Source organism: Orbicella faveolata, unplaced genomic scaffold (genome assembly GCF_042242905.1).
Source record: "Orbicella faveolata isolate gen_17 unplaced genomic scaffold, um_ofav_v1 contig_1, whole genome shotgun sequence".
Lineage (NCBI taxonomy): Eukaryota > Metazoa > Cnidaria > Anthozoa > Scleractinia > Merulinidae > Orbicella > Orbicella faveolata.
The window spans coordinates 29,432,620-29,449,875 of record NW_028301536.1 but is presented as its reverse complement, the minus strand read 5'-3'; the positions used below and the strand labels follow the sequence as shown (position 1 = coordinate 29,449,875).

The window sequence follows — 17,256 nt, the reverse complement described above, 5'->3', positions numbered from 1 at the left end:
AATACGGCATCATATGCTGAACAGTGTCGAAGATGGAGAGCGAGTATTCAAGAGTTCATGGAATTTTTAACTTTGTCAGCCGTGGGGGAATACTTACTTGTTTAAGGCTGGTAGGAATCTTTTATAACTGAATCTATTTATCCCAAGAAACAAAGGTGGGGGGGGGGGGGGGGGGGAGGGCGGTGCAGAGTATACTGAGTATCCTCTTAAATAGTTTGAAGTCAGGACTGAGCTAAGAAAATACGCACACAAATTAGCAATTCAAACGCTGATCAAATCAAAACAGTCTCCACTTGACTGAAGGCCATGTCTAGATCTACTGCTTTTCCAAAACATTTTTTTTTTCAGTTCCATTGCGAATGTTGACTTTTTCGCCTCTTTCGCCCAGGCGAGGCGTTAATGAAATCCTGCCGGAGATTTCAATCAGATTTTTAATGTGATTAAATATTCAGTATTTTCAATTTTTGATGGACTAGACACCCATTCTAGACACAATTCTCAATGTTTTCATTCATTTACTTTATTCAAGAAAAAGACAACAACAAAAGCACATCATACAGGATATGATATTTGATATCTAATCGTTGAATAAGGAAATATCATTTACGTGTTACTGGCATACTATTTGTCAAACATGTCACGAATTTACTGTCCTCGAGGGCTAGAAAAGAAAACAAAGGTGGCAATTTTTGATGTTAAGATCAAGATATAGTACTCTTGACCCGGTATAAATAGTCTCAAGAGATGAACAAAGGATTTTAATTTTCAATAGGAAATATTGGCGACAAGTTGTCTCCTATTTTGTACTGTTAACAAGATGAAAGCAATTTGGAGAGTATTGCTGGTTTTTTTATGAAAATATATTGATATTAGATTTAAGAACATCATGATGCCTAAACAGTTATATTTGTCATTTGCTTGATCGACACGACAAGACAGTCAACAATACAAAATAACAGGAAGAGAAGGTGATTATTATAAATCCTGACATTTGACACCTTTAGTGATATATATATGGCCATTTTAGTACTCTCTAAAATGACCCGAAGCACTCCTGGAAATCTGTTTGCAATGATAGAAATCTTCAGTATTAGTTAAACAGTAAAATGATTTTTTTCAGTCGTGTTAACTTGAAAACAAGTATTTTCTCTTGACACTGTATTTCCCATGACATTTATTCTTACTACCGGGTGATAAATAGTTTCAGTATTTCCCGTTCTCTTTAACTATTCGTTCAGTTCGTTTTATCAATAAGGGAAATGCGTCTGTGCTATGAGTGGGTTGAATATTGAATTGAAGTACTTGAATGATGATTATTTGCCAAGTATCTCTCGTTGCGTTTACAGGCCTTCGTTTCTTTTCAGTTTCATATTTTACTGCGTTATGTTCCATATATGTTATCTTCTTGTTTGATACCTCAATACATCCATCGTGTATTTAATTTAACCAACATTTGCAAGCTTGCTTCGATTTCATATCTTTGCCATCATATAATGGGCGTTTTCAAGGTCTGAAACAGTAAATCAGGCGATCGACTGTCGAAACATATCATCTCAGAAGATGATTAAACTATAAAAGGGGCAATTTCAACAACTAACTACTTTAGAACCGTTTGCTTTTCGAGTTGCAAGTTAAAATCATACAGCAAAGGAAACAGGTAGGGTAATCCTCCTAATAGAAATATAAAGTTTGAAATATATGACATTTTTACCAAATGTTTTTGTTACAGGAGGGAAATGAATGACTCAAGTGTGATGTCTCAAAATGTCTCTGACGGTACATGGGAAACAGCGCCATTAAATGTGCCAATTCAGATCATAAAGACACTCGCCACCATACTGGTTATGATTGGCTCGTTCTTCGGAAACTCCTTAGTGATCTGCGTCGTCCTGCAAAGTCTGCGCATGCGCACTGTAACAAATTACCTGATCGTGAACATGGCCTGCGCAGACATACTCTACACCTTAGTTGCTACGCCTCCTTTGTTCGTTATGATATTTGAAGGATACAGCTGGGCCATGAGTAGCCGCGGTCTCGAAATCTTCTTCTGCCAAGTTGTGAACTTCGGTCAGTTCATGCTTGTTCCTGCTTCAGTTCTCACTCTAGCTGCAATAGCTTTTGATCGATTCTTCGCCATCTTGATGCCACTGAAGCGCATAATCAACAAACGTGTCTTCAACTGGATTATAGCCGTCATCTGGGTGACTTCTGTTGCCGTGGCAACACCGTTGCTGTGGGTGTTACGAGTGGTTGAAGACGAGGACGGGAGCTTGACCTGCCACGAGATCTGGGAACCAGCGTTTGACAATGAAACAGCGAGTAAAAACTACACGCTGATTTTGTTCTTCGTAATGTTTTGTCTTCCCATCTGCGTAATAACTGTATTGTACACGGTGATCTGTCGTCATCTGTGGTACATAAAGCCTCCTGGGGAAACAGAGAGGGAAGAATCGAAAAATTTATTGAAGCGGCGCAATTCACGGAGGAAGGTCATGAAAATGCTCATCGCGGTAGTAGTGGTGTTTATCGTATCCTGGTTACCATTGCAGATCGCTACGTTCATGTTTTTTTTCCAAAACGCTGTCGTTTCTGAATCGCTTTACTTTGCGTGTGAGATACTCATGCGCGCCAGCTGCGCTCTCAATCCAGCGGTTTACGCCATTTTCAGTGAGAATTACCGCCAGGGGTTTAAAAGGGTGCTTGCCAGATGCTGCTGTTCGAAGTTCTCGGCTTTCCTTCCCCAAAGAGTGGCAAGTTCTTCGTCTTCGCGCCACCAGACGGTTCCTTCTGTCCTGAGGAGCGAGTATGCTTTGTCGAAACGGAGCTGCAGCAAGAATTATGAGGAGGCTGGCGGCGAAGATGAACATCAGATGTGAAACAATGAGAATTTTAAACTGGACATTGACAACAGGAAACGATGGCTGCCGTCTCCGAGCAAGTTCAACAATAAAACACAGCGCCACATCACGCTTAAAGAACATGAAAATGGCGAAACAAAAGGATGTAGTAACTAACACCGGGGAACGTGTGATTAAGCTTGCATATAACAATTAATTCAAGACTGATTACATAAAAAAAATATCCATATACTAAAATGCTTTATAACATAGCGCACGCGCTGGTCGTCCCTAATTCCCGTTGCATTCATATGGGATTCCCTAGCAGTCGAGCGTGAATGAAAAACTGATCTTTAAATAGTCTATAAAGACAGCATAAATTTAACATGCTTAGCTGAGCTGAGGATCAGTGGCAAAAGCTTTCTGGTGTAATTTATTAATATTATGCAAGAGCGTCGTGCAGATCGAGGAACTCCTGCACTTAAAGCATATACCTACTTCGGAGTAGAATTATCAATAATCCGTTAAATAAAAAGCTGACACAATTCTTGTATTTGTTTAGTGAGCCAGCAGATAAATAAACAATAAAATAAGAAGAAAAAAAAAAGAGAATGTAATTTATCATTTCGCATTATTTTGTGTTACCAAAGAGTATTGATACCAAAGAGTCTGAGCTTTTCCAACAGAACCATGGTCCATGGTCTCAAAGACTTTTTCAGAACTGAAAATAATATTTCATTTAGTAGGCCTTAGTTGATATTCCAAAGCCTTTGGTTTGTGACGTGGTCTCAACTGAGTAAACTTTTCGTGGAAAATACAGGCCCAAATCCGGACTGTATAGAATATTTAGCAACTTAGGTATTTATTGTAAAGGCGCTTAAAAGTCACTCTCTCAATTAATTTACTTACAACTGGTACTGAGAGTGTAAGTCTGGAATATAAAATGTATTGTATCAGGATTGGTTCTCACACCATCTTTGAATATAACGGAGACTCGAGCCAATTTCCAGGCTTGTGAAAATATTCCTGTGGTAGTCGAGAAATTTATTCTAAAAGTTAAGCTAAAAGTAATTATGGGTGTGCACAGCCCCCTCCAGCAAACGAGCAGAAATATTAGCAAGACCAGCTACTTCATTACACGGTATCCCCTAAATGATGTCTCCTGGCACGTTGCCTCAGTCTGCTCCATTGGGGTAATGTAATCCTGCAGTATATTAAGAGGGCGTGTCTTACATCTGACAGGTTAAGAGGGTCCCGTTTTATAAAAATTTCCCTTTACAAATGTTACTGATATCTTTAATCCTTTAATCCTTCTTTAATTTTAGTTATTTAGTGGATCTGGATTCATTTCCCATCAACCCGTTGATTTCTCGATCGCCAAACATGCTTAATGTTTCTAGGGTTTCTTTGAAAAAAAAAAAAAAGAGTTGTAATATTGAATTTTGGCGGTTTTAATTTCGATATTCACTTTATTCCTGAATTTCATGTAAGAGGTCCAGTTTGAACCTATTGGGAACTTTGAGATAATATTCGTACGTCTGTCTCTTTGAAACACTAGTTTTTTCAGTGCCGTTGTGTTGTAATTCATGCAAGAGGCACAAATGCCTCTGACACTTTTCTTTTTTAATGGCGCATGGTAATCGGAATTTCTTGTACAGAAGAAAATACTCAGTCATAATTTGGCCAGGTTTGACCAAAACTCGCCATGATTGGCCTTTTGACATACGATCATTGCTTCCCGGCTACCAAACTACTGAAAGTTGCAATGCTTCAATGCTACAGAGTTGACAGTGTCTGATCTCGAGTCGAAGCCATGGGAGTTTAATTAGCGACCAGGCCTGCAACTAAGCGCAATCGATTGCACCAAGAGACTATGATCATGGTCGAACTGAAAGGATGGAGACCAACATCTAAGTTTGGTAGTCTAGTTTGGTATTTTTTTTTACATTTATACAATAGCGTCAATTGATGAAAAAAGAGAAACAGAAAGGTGCCAAGTAGAACTGAGAGGAAGAAAGGAAAAGTTATAACATCGCGGGCAACACGACAGACTGTCACACTGAAAGAGCAGTACATGTCGCGGGCGCAGAAGTTGTCATTCATTGCTTAATGAAGCAATCTACCAATAACTTACACACCGAGAAACAAACTCCCTCTCCATAACCTATCCTCTATCAGTCAAAGTTCAATTGTCAGTATTTCAGTTTACAGACCAGATCAATATTCCATTTCAGTGATTTTCAAATTTCGACTTTTGGAACAGATTTCAACGGCTAAATATACAATCCTGGGGCTACAAAACCCAGGGACATATTCCGTTATGAACTGCTGAGAATTCCCGCCTTCCACTGTGTCAAGTCACAAAACTAATACAAACAATGGTATTTGAACACATTGACATGGAAAATGAAAACTTAAATTAATGAAAGAACTGCGAGCGGTTCGGTTCATGACCTACCTGCTCATATTGCAAACAACCTGTTTAGAGTCACTGAGCGATCAGTGATTTCGTTTGTAGCTGGTTGATTTTGTGCAAATTCGCAGTAGCCTACTCTAGAGTTCAAGATAAGGCAATCAAGAGATTTTTTTGCTGAAGGCGCGTAAAAAGAAAGAAATGAAATAGAAAAACACATTGGAAAACGTTTGAAAAATTAATAGTCGTAGCTGGTCTTTGCTGTCCAAAAACTCAAAGGAAAAGCTTAAGGCACCACGTTTTTTCTTTTTTGTCATGCAAACGGTTTGTTTTCTTTTCTACGCTTTAGTAAGACGCGCACAGTTGCAGTTCCGCCATTGTAGTGTTTCTCATTGGTTTAATAAAAAAAGAACAAAGGCAGATACTTCATAAAGAGGATTTTGACTGGTGGTGTCAGCAATCTGTCGCCCCTTGTTAGTCAGTGAGAAAATTGCTGGGTGGCTGAACCTGCAGGGAATAATTTCTGACCTTACCGCCAACACATACCCCAAAGATAGCAAAGCAAAACTTAAGTCGCTAAATACTCGCTGCGTAAACTTAATTGCTCTTTTCTTCATTATTTGTGGAGATTTTCCGAGTAGATTTTCCCGTTCCCGCAAACGACGCCTTTCTTGACATTTGCTCTGAAATATTCATGCAAGGTAAGTGAGAGAATGCCGGGGTCATGAGTTTGGAATGTGTAGTTGATTAAATAAGACTCCCAGATAAGACACGTCAAAATAAGGAAATCAGAAACTTGAAAACCATTTTGGATCAGCCGACAAAGTTCGACAAGGACTTTTTTGGGGTTTGGTTGTTTTTCAAGGTAAGAATCACTAGGGATTGTCCGCGTTCTGTCGTTGTATATTTCCGCACGAGATGACTTGCGGTAGGTTTTGATTTCAACCTGTCTTCTACCTGTTACAAGCAGCCGTGTTGTTCTTTGTGGAAACCTTCGTGGTTATAGAAACAAGGATTTTCAACTGACGTAACTGCAAATCGTACTTAACCCCTCGCACTCCAAACATCGTACGAAGGCAGGTATCAACCCTTGTATTCGATACGTCGGAGCAGCGTGCTTATACCGCGTTTATAGGACGAACGCAGACGGGCTATTGTTAGTCAATATTTATGTTAATTCTTCATAACAATTTTGATTTCCGTTCGTGTATTTCACCCGTTGGTAATTAAGTTTTGTTTTCCTGTAAAAGGCAAAACATTTGTCTGTCTGATCGATACAATTTTGAAATTTCTTTCTTTTTGTAGGAAGGATGGAAAGACTTGTCTTCGTTTTAGCCTTAACCATAAGCGGTAAGTAATATAGTGATTTACTGTGATTATATTCCTTGAAGATTGGCACACTCATTTCAAATTTTCCGGTTATGAATATCTTGTAATAAAATAACAACATATGCTGGTCTAGAAGTTTGTTGAGACGAAGACGTTTTACCACGCAAATCTCAGTTACCTATTGAGTAACCATTTTATCGTCTTAATGTTTGGAATTTGGTTTGTTCATGAGAATAGAAATCTGGAAGAAATGCCAATGGTATTTATCTAGCATTTATTTATTTCTAGTTTCATCGGTTTACTTAGCTAGATTCTTTTCCAAAATTTTATAGTTTAACAAACTCTTAGCCATCGACCCAACGAGGTAAGATATCATTTCTGGCTAATGAGAGTATGGTAGGTATAGAGCCTAAATTAATAAAAGCATTGTTTAGCAAATCCCCTTGCGGCTTTATATTGTATACTTTTCCTTAACTGTAATAATATTATTTATAAAAACTATTTGCTTTCTTCCTGAAATACACCTCAAGGACTTTTAGATCGCAGTAAAAGACGTAATTTTCACGAAATCTAAATACCTGCACGTTGCGCAGAGTTCAAAGAATTTAATTAGGTTGTAAGCGTTAAAGATCGTGCGATAGAAGTTTCCTCTCGTTCCCTGTTTTCCTTTACAACCTCCATTAGAGGCGTAACTAAAACATAAACTGTTTATATCATAGAATGGCTTTGTAATTGTTCTTTGAGCTACGAACGGGTGTATTCTGTTTTGGAAGCCTCGGAGCCGGCTTAAGAGAAATAACTTAGGATGGTATTATCAACCTACGGAACCGTAATTGACTTAAGTCTGGCCTTAGAATTTCCATTCCAGCTACGATTCAGCCAAAAAGAACGACTATGCCAGTACTTATTATCATGTTCACTAACTCGAGGCTCATGGGTGACTTTTTATCGTCGCGTAATTCGTATGTCCCCGAAAAGACTTTTTCCTTAAAAACTTGCAATTTTACAGTTTTACAACCCATTTTGAAGTTTAGATGCTAGGATATTGCTTAAAATTTATCTCTTAGAATATTTCGATGCATTTTAGTGGGCTAGTAATTGAACCACGAGGATCATATATACTTGACAGGATTCCTTTTAGCTGGCTCTCTGGACATTTAAAAAAAAAAACAAACAAATTGTAGACGTATTTTTATTTGCAGCAATTAGAAAGCTTCCCTCAAAGTGGGGTTATTTTCACAACAGAGAAATTATTTTTGTAACATTTTACTGCTGGATTCACAAGTAGACACGATATTTGCAGTAAACAAACCAGAATCATTGGCGAGTGATTTCATGTTTTCTAAACAATACCGTTACCTGCTTCTAATAACACGCTCCGTGATGTAATGGTCAAGACTGCTGACCTTCACTGGTCTTGATCACGTGCTTATGATATGTTTGTCAGCTTTTTATTACACCTTTTCAAGGAGTCGTTGTGTAAGCGTTGAAATTTAACTAAATGGCACGATTGTATCACCAAGAAACAACTGGTAAAGAATTCTGACTGTCTGTTGAGTTTTTCAGACAAGTTTATAATACACAAAAAAACCTGAAATAAAAGAAGCAGAAAAGTTAACAGCAGTATGGCAAAACATAAAACTTTTGATTTGGTCTCTCCCGGTTTCCCCTCTTCCTGTCACCTGTGTCCTGTACCTTTCGTAAAAATTGACAAGAAGGAGGTAAGTCTGCAGGCCTTACTAGAAGCAACGGCAGATTTTTACTGACTGCACGATCTCAAACCACTGAAAAAGCCATAAGGAAGAAAAATATCAGAAAATCAGGAGTGAGAAGGAACTGCTTAGATACTATCCGTCTTCACCTTAATACGCAAGCTGAACCGGGATCTCGTTTTTTCCAAGAGCTTCCTCACTTGGAGAAAAAACTGAGGAACTGCAAACTCTTCAGCCGATGTTCTCGATTTTGCCTAAATGAGTAAGGACACAGTTATGGAACTTCACGAGTGTGATTACAAGCAACAGTCTTTGTTCCAGAATTGAATGTGATGTTTTCGTGGTTCATTTTGATTATGCATTTCATCATAGGTGCACTGGCCTCATGTCGGCATCCCAAACCAGGCCAGTTTCTTTCTAAAAAGCAAGGAATTCCAATGGTGGTGGGCGACAACCCAGCTTCAAATGACATGGGTATCGACAGTAAGTAAACTTCTTTTGCATTCATTCCTACCGATTATCACGGGCTAAATTAAGACTTATCTATTGGCATGCATGCTCAGTGATTTTACTAGCTCAGTTGCTAGCTAGAGCAATACTGTTTACTTTGAATGAGTTACTAATGGGACAAAAACGTTTTTCTTTGCTGTGAAAGAGCGCCTCGTAGAACATTTGCAGTTTAATGGCACCAAAGGAGCCGTAATTGAGGATTCTTCGGGCTACGCTAACAATGGCATCATGCAGGACGGGGCCATCGTTGTGAATTTTCCTCAAAGCAAATGTGGAAATGCAGCTTATACCTACTGTGGTGATATTCTGTTCCACGGGGACACCTTTCAGGCCAAACCCAGAGAGGGAGTCACGATAGCTGCTTTCATCAACTTGAAGGACGTGGAAGGTAGCCGTTCTATCTTTGATACCATTGGCATCAGTCACCAGTGCGGTCAGTTCCATTTTGAGGTCAACTATGGTAACGTGCGTTGGTTCCACAGGAATGAAACCCAGCACATCATTTTCAGCTGCACCGCTGAGGGAAAACCAGTCCAACCCAGTAAGTATTATGGTAATTCTAGTGTCAATTAGAAAAGTGTGAACACTAGAATTATTAGTACAATGTTAATGCGGGAAAGGACAAATCAAACCATATGACTTGTCACTCTCCTTGGATTCTCAAAATAGAGGTTTTTGTCTAGAAGCTAGACAACAAAGTATCACAAATTAGAGCAAAAAGCAAGATTATGATCAACAGGGTCTCTATGTTGCACATGGCATCGGATGGACCCTTGTGAGCCAAGCTCCTTGGTGTAACACTGCCTCTACCTCATTTGTTATCTGTTCTTTTCTAGATCAATGGGCTCACTTGGCAGGAACCTATGATTCAGCCACTGGCCATTCCAAGATATACATCAACGGTGAGCTGCGTAACATGACGAACGGTGGAGGACTGCTGTCGAGGGATTGGATGTCACGCGCTGGAATCGGCGACCACAAGGCTGGCCGTCCCCTCATGGGATTCATCGATGAATTCAGGATCTACAACTATGCTCTGAACAAGGTTGAGATCGAGGCTTTGGCTAAAATGTGTCTTCCAGGTATTGTTTCTCATTTAGTCCATGTTTGACTTATATATAATGCTTAAAAAGTTACGTATTCTGGTACGCACGAAACCAATCTATCTGTCTATCTATGTGCGCCAGGACTATTAATTCAGAAATGAAGGGCTTTCATTTTCTCAAGTTAGTATAATTACCGCTTAGAAAGTCGAGTGGAACAAGTTACAGCTGATGGCAAGACTGCACTGAGGCCTGCAGTTTCGGCGTGAAAACTTTCGGTGCACTTGATCTCGAGTATACATGCGCTGTTATTTGATTGGATAAAAAAATCAGAAACTTTCTGAGTGTCTCAGCGAAGACTTGCCAGAAACAGTTTTTGTTCCTCGACTGTAGAAGTTAAACTGTATGCACGTATTAAATGAGTCTTGTTTGAAAGGTCACAGTCTCGGCCCCTTTCCAATCCAACAACCTATAAACCTGCAAGACATGCCTTCCAATGATGATGCGCTATTCGGACACATCGCAAATGGTCCAAGGAACGGCTTCAATCATCCCCAAGAAGAATCGGTGGAGGAAGCAGTGCTCTAGAGATTTGCACCGTCATTATACTGTAGAACTACGTTGCCAATACGATTATATGACGTCACTTGTTTTCCAAAAATAAAAGACTTCTTTGCTTTTGAAAACCGTTTGCCTTAAAATGTCTAAGGACACGTGTAGGATACATCATGTTTATTTTGCCGCAATGTTTGGCGTCTTCAACTAGTTTTGTTTTGGAGTACGACTGCCTTAAAAAAAAATAATGTAAGATAACACATGGCAGCAATTCCAAAGCACTTGCCTCTGTCACTTCAGACAAACCAAAAATCTTTGTGATTAAATTTTTTTCGTTTTTACCTGCAGTAATTTGTTTTGTAATAATTCGTCAAGTAAATCGGTGGGATAACTTAGTGACGTCAACAATTGTTTAGTATTCAGCAAACGGAATAGAACTAACTTTGCACTAACGGGCACCAAAATGAAAGGACTCCTTCAAGGAAATGTAATGAAGATTTCACCGTCTCTTCCTTGGCAATTATCCAAGCAGCAAATGAAAAGCTGTAATGATTTAAAGCTGAATGAACAATTTGCTTGTATATTAAGCCTGTATTTATAATTGTTGTTGACGATTTTGTTTGACGCTTGTTAATTGGGGATCAGACTTTATGTAAGTATTCAGAAGGGAACAAGTAAAACCTATACTTTCAATTTTGAAAGAAATCTTAGAATCAAAAACAACTTGCATGGAAATAAACCTGGGCAGTGTTACTTTAGCCTGTAGTCTTTATTGACATATTATTAAATATTCAATCATTCAAGTTAGGATAAGTTTATAAACAGGGCACGCGTTTGCACTAAACCAAGGGGAATGCTAATTCGTGGTAGGGAAATCCTTCTGGCTGAGTTGACTGTACACAGACCTTTCATTTTTCTTATTTTCTTGATGAAGCACGTGATCTCATCCTTGATTACGCTCGGCTTTAGAATCATAAAATTTGCTGTCCAAGTCAATACTCGAAACCAATTATTATCAAAAATCAGTTTAATACTTCAACTGAATACAATCGTAATTCATTTGAGCTGTATGATAACTACTACATAACTGAGAGCAGAATTTTCGAAAAGTGTGAAACTTCGTGGGCTTGCATTTCATGCACGGTTAAAGCTCTGAACACACAACTTGATTTGCCTTAGTCATATTTAGACTGAACAAAACAAACAAAAAACAAACGAACAAAACACTAACTCTTCAGAATACAAGAAAATAATATAGAATGTTGCATTGATGGAAAATTGATTGCTTGAACCAGTTAAATTCTATTCACCTTTGGTGCGAAGGCAAATAGTATGGTTTGGTAACAGTTTAATTGCAAAATTATAAAAAAGAAAATCGGAAAGAGCAGTATTTGAGCCAGGCTTTTTTTTTCGGACTCTAGACCCGAAAGGATCATAATATATAGAGAAAATCAGAGTTTGGCAGTAACATAGTTCTTCAATTATTTTCCTTTAAGCATTGCAGCATATTCTAGTCAATTTCTAGTTAATGATAGACTCAGCTGGTGGGATAAACTCTTACCGGACTAATATCTGGTTCATTCCTTCTTCTTTCTACTTCTCGGCACAAACACGTCTCTTTTTCCCCATGGACACTATTTTTTATTCTGTATTCTTATTGGTTCATGCTCATTTAGTTATTTCGTTTGCTGCTTGTATGTGGCTCTCTCTTTATAACAACCGTCACAGCCAAACGTCTGTACTGATAACCTAGTGATAACTTTAGCAACAGTAATTGCTGAAAAGACCAGAAAAATAGGTGACCTACTTTGGTCACGGTTTTTTTTACATTAAGCGCAGGTACTAAGCTTTGTAAGGAGTACACCTGTGTTGGTCTACTGTTAAGTTCAATGTAAACCCTAACCCTATCTTTTTTTTTGTTCAGATATAATAACAACGTAAATCTCGGTCTATCATATACTGTTATATTATCTACAACCTACAAGCATTAATTTAAATGAAAAGTATGAAGAACGGATTAATTACAGATTTGTTTCTCTGAAACTGACACAGCACCCGTTTCCTCGTCTTTGTTTCTTATTAATGTAAGTGACCTTGTTTTTAACAGATGCGGCCGCCGGCCCCACTAGCGCACCCACCGCGACCCCACCTCCCGCCACTGCCACTACCAAGAAGCTTCCTTTTAGAGACCAGAATAAGGACTCGGAATTTGGCAACCGTGGAAAAGGTCCCAACAACAAATTCAAGTTTCCTCAGGAAGAATCGGTGGAGGAAGCAGTTCTGAAGAGATCGTCCGTGAGAGGATCACGCAGCGTCAACGTGCTGTAAAATAACATTAAAATACTATTGTTTGACGTCACTTATGCAAACAAGCTCGATGCTAGATAAATTGTTGGTTAGAAATGGAATATCTTTCTTTTTCAACTGTACGGTTAGTGGTAAACCAAACAACTTGTAAGATAGGCCAGGTTGCTTTATAGATCCTTTGGCGAATTAATCTTTTTTTGAGGGGATATGAGATAGGTTTAAGACATGGAAAGTAACATTTAAAAACGTTTTGCAATTATGACGCTTTTTGTGTCATTTCACGTCATCGCTAGTTATACATTTACTTGCTCAAAACAAGATTGGTAGGTTAATTAAGTGACGTCAACAAATGTTGTGAAATTTACGAGAGAGATAGGACCAGCGTCTCAGCCACAATGGGTACAAGATGAAGAGCTCGAGATTTATGTATGGAACTTTACTGGACAATTCCACTCTTTATCCGTCCACTATGAAGGCAATGTAAACAGCAAATCAGTAGTTATCATGATTAGAAATTAATGTACAGATCTCGTGTAAAGTAAGTTGTGATTTTATATTGTTATTGATTATCTCTCTGGTTTGATATGATACTATTAAATCTTTGATATTCCTGTCTTGATGTAAGTACAAAGCTAGAAGCAGACGAGTGGAAACTATGTTTTCAACTTGAAAAGAAATGTTTGGATAACAAACAATTAGGGAATAAACTGGGCAGTATTATGTTATCGAGTGTGTTGTCCTTTTTCTTAAATTTAAGACTTTGGACTCCCAATATTTCAGTACTTACCAGTCAGCCCCAAAACAATGTGTTGACTTTATTTCCCATGGCCTGCGCTGGATGGGCTAACAGATCCCATCTAGTGGGAGCTGTAAATAGTTAGTTCCTCTATATAATACATCATCTTTACATTGATACAGTTTTTCCCGTGACTGGTGTCACACGTAGCCTCTACTTAATGCTACGAAACTGATTTATGATCCTTCATGCTGTGAAAACCAATGAAAGTTCCGACAGCGTAGAGGTCATTTGAAAATTAATTTTTTTGAATCGTCTTGGTGAGTGTGTGAGCAAGTATGGTAGAAAGAGTGGCTTCGCGTTTCCTATTCCACTTTCTCTGGAACCTTAACCACGAACTTAGACTTGGTCTAGGGATGGAAAGCTGAAAACACGACGCTTTGACGGTTGTGAAACCTCTAAGGAATGTATACGTACATAAGGAAGGTTTTGGCTGTATTTTGTATTCTGTTCCGGTTGTTCTTATAAAGAAAATTAAAGCGTTGTAGACAATGTAACATTGGACAAATCAAACTTACCAAATAAAGCTAAACAAATCATGTCAGGCTTTACCATTAAGGCCTCTAGAATGAAGGCTAATTTTTTATTTGAAACGTTTGTTCTAACGGCAGGTGCAAAACACCTAAAAAGCTTGCTTTTTACCTACAGAATGCGTGGCAATACTGTTCAAAATTAAATAATTTCTTCATTTAATATGACATTGCAACTGGAGATAATCATACTAATTGTTATAACTATTTATAGATTTTTTTTTTTAAAAAAGAGATTTATAAAACAAGTTTGTGGATAAAAATCATCTGGAAATGACCTTACCAGGCTTAATGAAGTCAGATGAAACAGTTGTGCGACCGCAACCGGAGTCTTGGTAACATACTCACCTTTTCTTACCATCCCTTGATGCTGCCAGCATTAGAGGTTCAAAATGACTTTCGTAAAATTAAATGGCCATATTCCGCTCATTACAATGCATGGTCATTCGAACTAACCTTACGTTCTTTAGTCACCAAAAGGTAAAGGTCAAAGACGTCAGCGAGAAGTCACCAAGCCCAGTGACCTCTGCTCATGATGTTATACTGTGTTTCTTACACATTTAGTGAAGAAAGATATTGTATAGCGAAAAAGATAACGAGGTGCTATTTCAAAAATAAATAGTTTTCCACTGAAGCTACAAAAACACCTTCTCGTTTCTGAAGAAACGAAACAAAAAAGCAATGAGAATTTATTTTGCATGGAGGCAACAATCAAGGCAGAGTGACTGAACGAGTTATTCGCACCAGTCTTTCCTGGAGACCACACTGGAGTCTTAACCCTACTCACCAGTGCCACTCGTCGACTCTCGCCTTAGGCTTGACGCCTCTAAAGCTAGTAACTGAATGCCCTGGAATAAGAATGGCGTCAAACATCCTTGCATATTTACCCCTTGCGTGTAAGATTTACGGAAACTAATGCGGCTCATACTTGAAGAAAACTCCTTTAAGTTTAATGACAAACACTTCGTACAAACTCACAGCATTGCTATGGGAACTAAAATGGCGGTCACTTTCTCCGTTATTTTCACGTCGGACCTTGAAAAACGACTGCTAGCGGCTAGCCAACTGAAACCCTTTGTTTGGAAGACGTTTATCGATGACATATTTTCTTTGTGGAACATTCCAATGGGAAAAGTTTCCATTTTTGTTAACTTCGCTAACTCGTTCCACCCTACGATTCAAATGTCATCCGAACGCGCTGTTTTTCTCGACAAAGAGGTATTCAAAGGACCTCGCCTTTCAACTCTTAAAATTCTCGATTCACAAACCCACTTCAAGTCCACTGAAAGTTTTCAGTATACGCACCGTCTCATCCTGCCACCCGTTCAATACTAAAAAGGGTTTTATCAAGGGAGAAGCATTACGTCTTTTAAGAACCAACTCAGTCAAAGAGAATTTTAATAAATACAAACAAGATTTTGTGCAAAGACTCTGTAACAGAGGCTATCCCATAAAATCTTGACTGAAGTTCAGTTCTCAGACAGAACAGAAGCTCTTCGTAACAAAACAAAGAAGGCGAAAGAAATTTTACCGTTTGTTACCGCTTATAACCCGGCCACACGGAATGATTCTCGTGAAACATTGGCATATCATTCAACGGCAGCCTAGACGTGCACATGTCTTTAACCAGCCACCGATTGTATCTTACAAGAAAGAAAAACTACTCAAGGACATTTTAGTCCGCGCAAAACTTCCTTCAATCACGCCGCAATCATAAAAAATTGTTAACAAAGAAGCACTTTCAAAAGGTTTGTTTTCAAAGCAGAAGAAAATTTACATATGATCTTTTTCCTGCTAGCAACACGCTCAGCCCGCGTTCACGTATTTCTGTCCGCAACTCAACTGAGCCAATAAACCTAGCCCTTGATCATTTGCTAAGTGCTCCTCCATTTACACTTCAAACTTTTCAGTTGATCATTCATAGCGAACGTAGAAGCTGAGGACTCGTAGACTTTATTTAAATACATGTAAGATCAACTGGTAGAGCAGCGGACTTGTTAGCGGAAGGTCGTGGGTTCAAATCCCACCCGGATCACCATTTAAATTTTTTTAACGTTAGTATTTACAGAACAGCAATTATCGTTCATATGATTTGACTGAGGGTGCATCTTATATGACACCAGTCAGCTACCGAATAGTATAGTCCAGAAAATTAGGCGTCTACGTTCCACATTGGAAGAAGTTTGCGGAAACAGAAGTATCTGAACACCTGTCAAAACCGGCTGGAACATTCGCAGAACGCCAAACGGCGATCGGCAAATGTACTGGTTGTTTGGGACTAGTTTTACTCATGTTCGCTTGCGGTTAGCTTTTATTCGTTGGAAAGGGCCAAGTACAATATAGCGGCTGTCCTTTACAACAAACTGACGAATCCACTGTTCAAAGTTCTACCACTGTTGAGTCAAACTTTCCTGTCTAAACACTCAGACCCCAACTTAGCCTCAGGCGGTGTAAAATGACGCAGCGAAGTGAAAGAAAATCAATTTTAGCGTAACCAGAGACACTATTAGTGCAAAAAAGCGTAAAATAATGTGCCAATGCAGCTCATTTCGTTGTCACTCGTTGTTCTGTTGACTTTTGCGTCCACATCTATCTATGCCTGGGTTGGTCAGCGGTTTTAGCTAAACATGACGGAACAACATGGCGGATTGGAGTTTGTCAGTTTGTCAGTATATTCCTGTTTTATTCATTACTAAAAGCTCTCCAGCACCTTTGGGAGCGTTTTCATGGAATAAAAACATTCCCTTGCGACGATGTTTTCTTCGTGTTAGTGCAGTTGTGGACGAAAGTGTCGCGAGCGAGATTTGATGACGAAGGTCACCTATTCGAGTTGCGAGTAATTTGCGAAGTAGTTGTAGCATCCATAATTAATTCGACCTTGTTCTATCAAATACTGAACTTGACTTTGTCCTCAAATGTGTTTTTAGAGTTGTGATGCTTTCGAGGAGAAATTTGCTTAGGTGTTAAGCCGTGTTAAGTAAAGCTTTTGTCACTAGCGATGTATAAAAGCGTAATTAGCGAGCCGGTGAACGTAACGTCTGTTTCAGGAAGAGAACACGCAACTCTAAAGATTGTAAGATGAAGAATAAGCTTATTGTGAAAATACTGTAATTTAGCCTCGCTTGATAATGCTACGGAAACCAAAGAAAGTATCACCGCCGACCATTTTAATTGGATAATATATTGTTTAAATAAGTTAATTTTTCAAGAACTTTACATGTGAT

General features: G+C 38.7%; 2 protein-coding genes across 6 annotated transcripts; both read left to right on the top strand.

The window, feature by feature from the left end:
• The first annotated feature begins 1,735 nt into the window (after positions 1-1,735).
• LOC110052916 (QRFP-like peptide receptor) lies at positions 1,736-3,449 on the top strand. The gene has a single exon (XM_020759106.2). The coding sequence runs from the start codon at positions 1,737-1,739 to the stop codon at positions 2,874-2,876; it is 1,140 nt and encodes a 379-aa protein (XP_020614765.2). The 5' UTR covers position 1,736; the 3' UTR covers positions 2,877-3,449.
• A 2,575-nt stretch (positions 3,450-6,024) lies between these two features.
• On the top strand, positions 6,025-13,431 carry LOC110052917 (uncharacterized). Of its 5 annotated transcripts, none has more exons than XM_020759109.2 (6): positions 6,025-6,115; positions 6,556-6,600; positions 8,664-8,774; positions 8,947-9,342; positions 9,638-9,883; positions 12,507-13,431. In XM_020759109.2, exons 2-6 carry the CDS (start codon positions 6,561-6,563, stop codon positions 12,725-12,727), a joined length of 1,014 nt encoding a protein of 337 aa, XP_020614768.2. In that variant the 5' UTR covers positions 6,025-6,115; positions 6,556-6,560; the 3' UTR covers positions 12,728-13,431. The 5 variants fall into 5 exon arrangements, with proteins under 5 accessions (XP_020614768.2, XP_020614767.2, XP_020614769.2 ...); XM_020759108.2 differs by lacking the exon at positions 6,025-6,115 and adding an exon at positions 6,160-6,178; XM_020759110.2 differs by lacking the exon at positions 6,025-6,115 and adding an exon at positions 6,211-6,406.
• The last annotated feature ends 3,825 nt before the right edge of the window (positions 13,432-17,256 follow it).

Bases quoted from the DNA above. Each gene is read 5' to 3' on its own strand.
- LOC110052916 (XM_020759106.2), top strand. From the start codon at position 1,737: ATGAATGACTCAAGTGTGATGTCTCAAAATGTCTCTGACGGTACATGG.
- LOC110052917 (XM_020759108.2), top strand. The intron at 6,601-8,663 runs GTAAGTAATATA...ATTTCATCATAG, and splicing joins TTTAGCCTTAACCATAAGCG to GTGCACTGGCCTCATGTCGG. The intron at 9,343-9,637 runs GTAAGTATTATG...GTTCTTTTCTAG, and splicing joins GGGAAAACCAGTCCAACCCA to ATCAATGGGCTCACTTGGCA.